This window comes from Acyrthosiphon pisum, chromosome A3 (assembly GCF_005508785.2).
Source record: "Acyrthosiphon pisum isolate AL4f chromosome A3, pea_aphid_22Mar2018_4r6ur, whole genome shotgun sequence".
Taxonomy (NCBI): Eukaryota; Metazoa; Arthropoda; class Insecta; order Hemiptera; family Aphididae; genus Acyrthosiphon; species Acyrthosiphon pisum.
Window position 1 is genome coordinate 37,813,982 of NC_042496.1, and position 5,751 is coordinate 37,819,732.

At 35.1% G+C, this 5,751-nt stretch overlaps 1 protein-coding gene across 1 annotated transcript; it reads right to left on the reverse strand.

Moving 5' to 3' along the window:
• Positions 1–1,666: 1,666 nt before the first annotated feature.
• LOC100168574 (histone H3) lies at positions 1,667–5,663 on the reverse strand. Its single transcript, XM_029491364.1, is given in 2 exon segments — positions 1,667–4,723; positions 4,725–5,663. Coding segments are annotated over 2 exon segments (399 nt in total). The 5' UTR covers positions 4,980–5,663; the 3' UTR covers positions 1,667–4,579.
• Positions 5,664–5,751: the final 88 nt, after the last annotated feature.

Below are 5,751 nucleotides of genomic sequence, written 5' to 3' on the forward strand. Positions count from 1 at the left end.
GAAAATCGTGCGCGGCCAAAAAATAAGGTAAAAAAACGCGTGCACCGTGAAGCGTGTACATGGGTTTTGCTGCAATCGTAATCGCATTAACACGAACATTTTATATTATTATATTATATATAATTTCATATAGCAACGATACATTATTATTATAAACATATTAAAGTGCGTACTCGGAGCTGTTGATCGGTTCCGACGTGTAATGTCTGCGACCGTAGTTACATCTATAATATAACTCTGTGTAGTACTTTGTGCACTACATTGTACTATAATACATCTATATACATATTGTCCACTCGCCCGTCCAAATTCGAGTGGTTATTATTATTATTACTACGCACTGCACACTCAATTGATTCGTTTTTCGTGATCTCGAACGACGCACACGCCATTCGGTCTGTGACTCTGTATAATAATAATATAAAAATAACATGTATAACACCGCAGTACCACACATTAGTGTGTAAGTCGTGACTTGACATGATATTTATAATAATATCATATACGCCGTCAGCACCTTTACTAAACGCGTGTACCGTAGAATTAAGTCGTAGTCGATTAACGTATGGGTTCGTGTACAAATAACAATCATAATAATTAAAATCGGATGTGCGACACGATATGACTGCAATAATAATATACATCTTTGTATTATTAATATTGCCCGGAACCACGTTTTATATACATATACATACCGTTCCGTTGGAACAACCTAGTGGTGATGGGTGGGCAAATGTCACGGGGACTCGTCATTTTAAAAGAGGAACTTGGAAAATTGTTCGGTTTCAAAAAGGCAGGTTACCACTCTGGGTACTCATCGAGGTAAATTTAAAATTATTTATAATGATAGGTACATTAAAATGTTTAACGAAATCAAAAAAATCATAAAAACAATCACAGAATTAATTTTAATAACTTTTTTAATATTGAGAACAGAAAAAAAGAAACTTTAAACATTAAAACAATACATAAGGAAATCTTACAGCAAGAAAAAAGTTTTTTTTTTAATGAGTAAATATAATGAATTGAAAATGCAACTTAATTTTAATTTTTCATTAATATTCTATAAAGTAAATAAATAAAATAGGTATATAAGTAATTATTATATAAGTAAAAATATTTTAATGCAACAATATTCACTAGGTACTTTTATTACTTGTGTAGTTACAATAGTTAAGTTAGATTGGTTAAGCTACTCACAATTTGTTACTGATAAAATTGTGTGTACGTATAATACTGTATGTAAATTATATTGTTATTATTGAATTATATTAACCGTTTAATCTTATATTTAAGGTTTAAGTACATAACATAATATTATACTACAAAACTAGACTTTTTTCTAATTAATATTTTTTAAATAAGTACGATTTAAGACAATTCTTATACCATATTATTAATTTATTATAAAATATTTGTTTCTCAAAAATCTGAGATAGTCGATTGTATTGTTACAGATTTAACTTTTTTAAGATTTTAAACTAGTCTCCGTTGCAAAACTTTGGTGAGTTTCAAAGTTCAAACAAGATAATACATATGTATAGATGAGTGTAATTATATTGTATAGGAAACTGCTGAACTCCAAAGTACCTATACAATATATATACATACCTATAAGAGGACAAACACGATGAGATATAATATACCATATTATAATATTATTGTACAGGCGACGGTCGTGGCGTGGTGGTATTATACGTGAAACCGAAATGTAGTAAGTACCTAATAACTATACTTAATAATAATAAAAAATTATATATATATATATAATATTTTAACTATGTGAATGTTACGTTTAATTTCCGCCCCGTTTGAACGATGACGAGAACAGCTGAACGACATTAACGCGTGTTTTGTACAATATTAAACATTTATAATATGTATACAAAAATCTGTCCTCGTTAAACCGTCTGTATCTCCACATCAGACGATTGCGCTGTTTGACCTTATCGCGTGTTCAGGGGAGACGTAGACGTGTAGTCGGTCATCTGCCGCTGGTTCGTAACAACCTGTCTCGTACCTATATAGTATTCTCACGAACTCTATTCGGCCCAAAAAAACGTTTCAAAATCATTTTTGTCTTCTTCAAACGATTAACTACGATATAACCGATATGGAAATCGGTTCCGTCGTTCGAACGAGTGACACAATATGAGTAAAATACGATAGCGCATAATCATTCCTATTGGCTATCAAATACCTTCATCGTTTTCGATATTATTAACGAAAAAAATTCGTTTTTAGTCTACCATTTATTTTATAGGCTAGGTATTCGATTGATAATATTATGTTCGATTAATATTGTTCTGTAACCGTTTTAAATTATTTCCACGCGGTAACAACACCATAATAATTGTGTTGACAGGCAATACACCGCTCGAAAAAATATTTTTAATCTACCGCGATCGAAAATTATACTGGCGAATCGTGACACAGTGTCCGACCGTCAATCTACCGGTCAAACAAAAAATATATTCACAGCGTACAAGAATTTTTTTTTTAATCTCATTTACAATGAATGTAATAAGGCTTGAAAAATGAATTTAGTTTATATGATATAATATGTAGGTATTAAAAAATCACGAGGCCACGCAGCTCCCGTCTCCCTTCGAAAAGCAAATATCAAAAACGTCGTTTGGTTAGGTCTTAGCGACAATGGCGCCAGTTCCACGATCGACGGTGGCCTTTCAAAAAATCAAAAAAATCTCCACTCCTCCACAGCGCGATGATGATAATATTGTAATAGCCGCGGTTGCACCACGACCGTACGGCGGCGTATAGGTTAGGTATAATATCATGGTAGCCGGTAGGTATGGTAACTGTGACCGCGTCCTATCCGACCGCAGCTGCTATATCTTCGTCGTCATCGTTCATTTCTGGCCCGCCGCCGGAACAACAACGCGCGAGCTTTGCGCAGACAGGGCACCCCGCTCGTTCTTTATCTTTTCGGCGCAGTAACGAATTAATAATATTATATTATAATATAATAATAATAATATATATATATATATTGTACATGCCATTATGCTAATTGCTTACGACGTCGTTTGTCGTCCGGGCGGGTCTCGTTGTCCCCGAGAGCGGCGCCGTTATCGGTCGCGAAGAGCCTGCAGCACGCGCCCTTAGATAATATATGTATATATATGTAGGAGGTAGTCATTATGATGTGTATATCACACGACGTTGTGTTATAATATGCAAACCAGCAGACTTCGATTTTTCGTCACGTGAATAATAATAATACCATGATGTATATCATATTTTGTTATAATATTTTACGCACATGTGTGACCATACCTACCCCGCGGTACCCTCAGTGCAGGTTAATACAATATATAATATGTACCTACCAAATATATATAATATTATATACGTATACACGTGGATATATTGCTAGGTTGAAACATATCGGTTCCGGTCTGACCCTGGCCAAAGCTGATTATATTACTACTAAAAAGTTTAGCGGTTGTCATAGTAACCTATAAAAACATGCCGAAGTGAGTGCACATTTAACATTTTACTATACAACGGGTTCGTATTTATAATTAATTTAGTCGTATAGGTAAAATCAACTCTGAAAATAAACCAAATATATACGCGCCGATCAGGGCCTAAAAATACATCTGATTTAATATTTACATTTATGGATGAGTAAAGCGTTGACAAATACCGGTCATGTTTAACCCTTAACTCGGCAGGATATCTTTTAGGATACGTCAAGCTTTCGAATTCTTAATATTATAATGATATTTAAAGATATTTTGATGATACTTTGCGTGTATTTTGAAAAAAAAATAAATGGTATCACTGAATCAACACAATATTACCTGTTAATTAGCTTTCAGTTTTCTGTTGTTTTTTTTTATGTAACCAGATACCGAGTGTCGGCGTTTTTTGATTTCGATTTTAGACGAATTTAATACATAATTGATTATATTTCTTTTTAAATAGCATTTTGATTAGTATTATAAATTATTGCAATATTTATGCATAATACTATACAATTAAATAATGTTTATAATATATTAATAAAAGTGTTCCAAGTATGTGTATCTTAAAAGATACTTTGCCATGAACTGCTGAATTCATTAATGTTACTAATTGTATCCCAATTGCCAATAAACCTTCAGTTTATTAAGTAATAAAAAATATAGAAATACTAGTTGGTCCCGCACACTTCGTTGCTTGTAAAAAATTACAACATTAAAAAAAATTGTGATTGTTCAACTCCTTTTAAGTGCAACTCACCTCCCACGTAGGAAATTCGACTGCGTTGGATCGCGGACAATGTTCGACAGCATCTCAAGTAGGCAAAGTGTGAAAATTCGATTTGATGCTTGCTACACCTCATCTGCCCGACTAACCAATTACAATCAATAAAACAATAAATACTAATTTCTACTAAATATTTACACCATTTAACCAACCAATAGCAACAATTTATAAACGAAAATTTCCACCGTAAATCTTCAAATCTCTGTTTGATTACTTCCCCGGGTTACACTTAACAGGTTTTAAATGTCGCGGCCCTGAGAAGGGCCTTTTTAATAAGGTGATTAATGTAAACAGTGTCGAATATTTAATCACATTCACTGTGAATATGACGAGCCAATTGGTTTCCCTTTGGCATAATCTTGAGAAGTTTAGCGTGGATGGCACACAAATTGGTGTCTTTAAACAGACCGACCAGATTCGCTTCACTGGCTTCTTGCAAGCCATGAAGGTGGAGAACTCTGGTCGGTTTTAAAGTTCTTGGCGATCTCAAGCATCAGATGTTGGAACAGAAATTTCATCAGTTCCGTGCTTTTCTGGATTTCACGGTGGACGACAGTTCCAGGACGACATCGTTTTGGCTTCTTCACCCCTCCGGTTGCTGGTGCGCTCTCACGTGCGGCTTCGGTGGCTAAATTCTCGCTGAGTTTTGGCATCTTGCGGGGAGCTCTTCCAGCGGTCGACATACGTGCGGTTAATTTGACCATTCCGTTGCTGTTTACTTAAACTTGTTTGCTAACAGTGAAAACTTTGTATGGTTTCTCGCTATTGCTATTGCTATTGCTTGTACGGACGGCTAATAAGCCTGTGACACATTTCAGGCGTTGGCCTATGATGTGTGGGATAATGTATTTGATAATATGAGTTAGGTAATATTTTGGTTAGGCGTTAGTCCAATCAAATGGGCGATTTTTAAGCACATTCGTGAAATGTTGAGTACCGCGGCCTAGGTCGTGTATAGGCGGATATTTTGAAAATTGGTTTTTGTAAAATAGTATTTTTGTGTTGCGGAGAATGTACTCACGAATTGTGGGAAGGCCCGATGTGTTGCGTAGTGTTGTATTTGAAACACAGTAAGGTGCAGCAAGAATTGTTCCGAGAGCAATATTTTGAACGGCCTCAACTTTTGCCCAGTTATCTTTGACAAAGTTGGACCCCAAGCTGAACCTGCGTACGTTAGGCAAGTATGGTTTCTCCTTTTGCTTTTTGCAAAGTATGGTTTCTCCGTTTAAAAAACCGGTATTTATACACAAATCGGAACAGTATCCATCGTTTCCGTTGGTCGGCACACGGTGATTAGTTCAAGAGTTGGAGAAATCCAGCGGAACATTTCGATTGGCCGTACGTGCGCTAATGCATAAAAATAGCTAAATAGGTATACATATAGGTATGATTGCGAAAGCCTTCGACCGCGTTTGGCATCAGGATTCATCTATAAATTATTGAATGCTAACATCCCCACACCCACTAGTAAAGCTA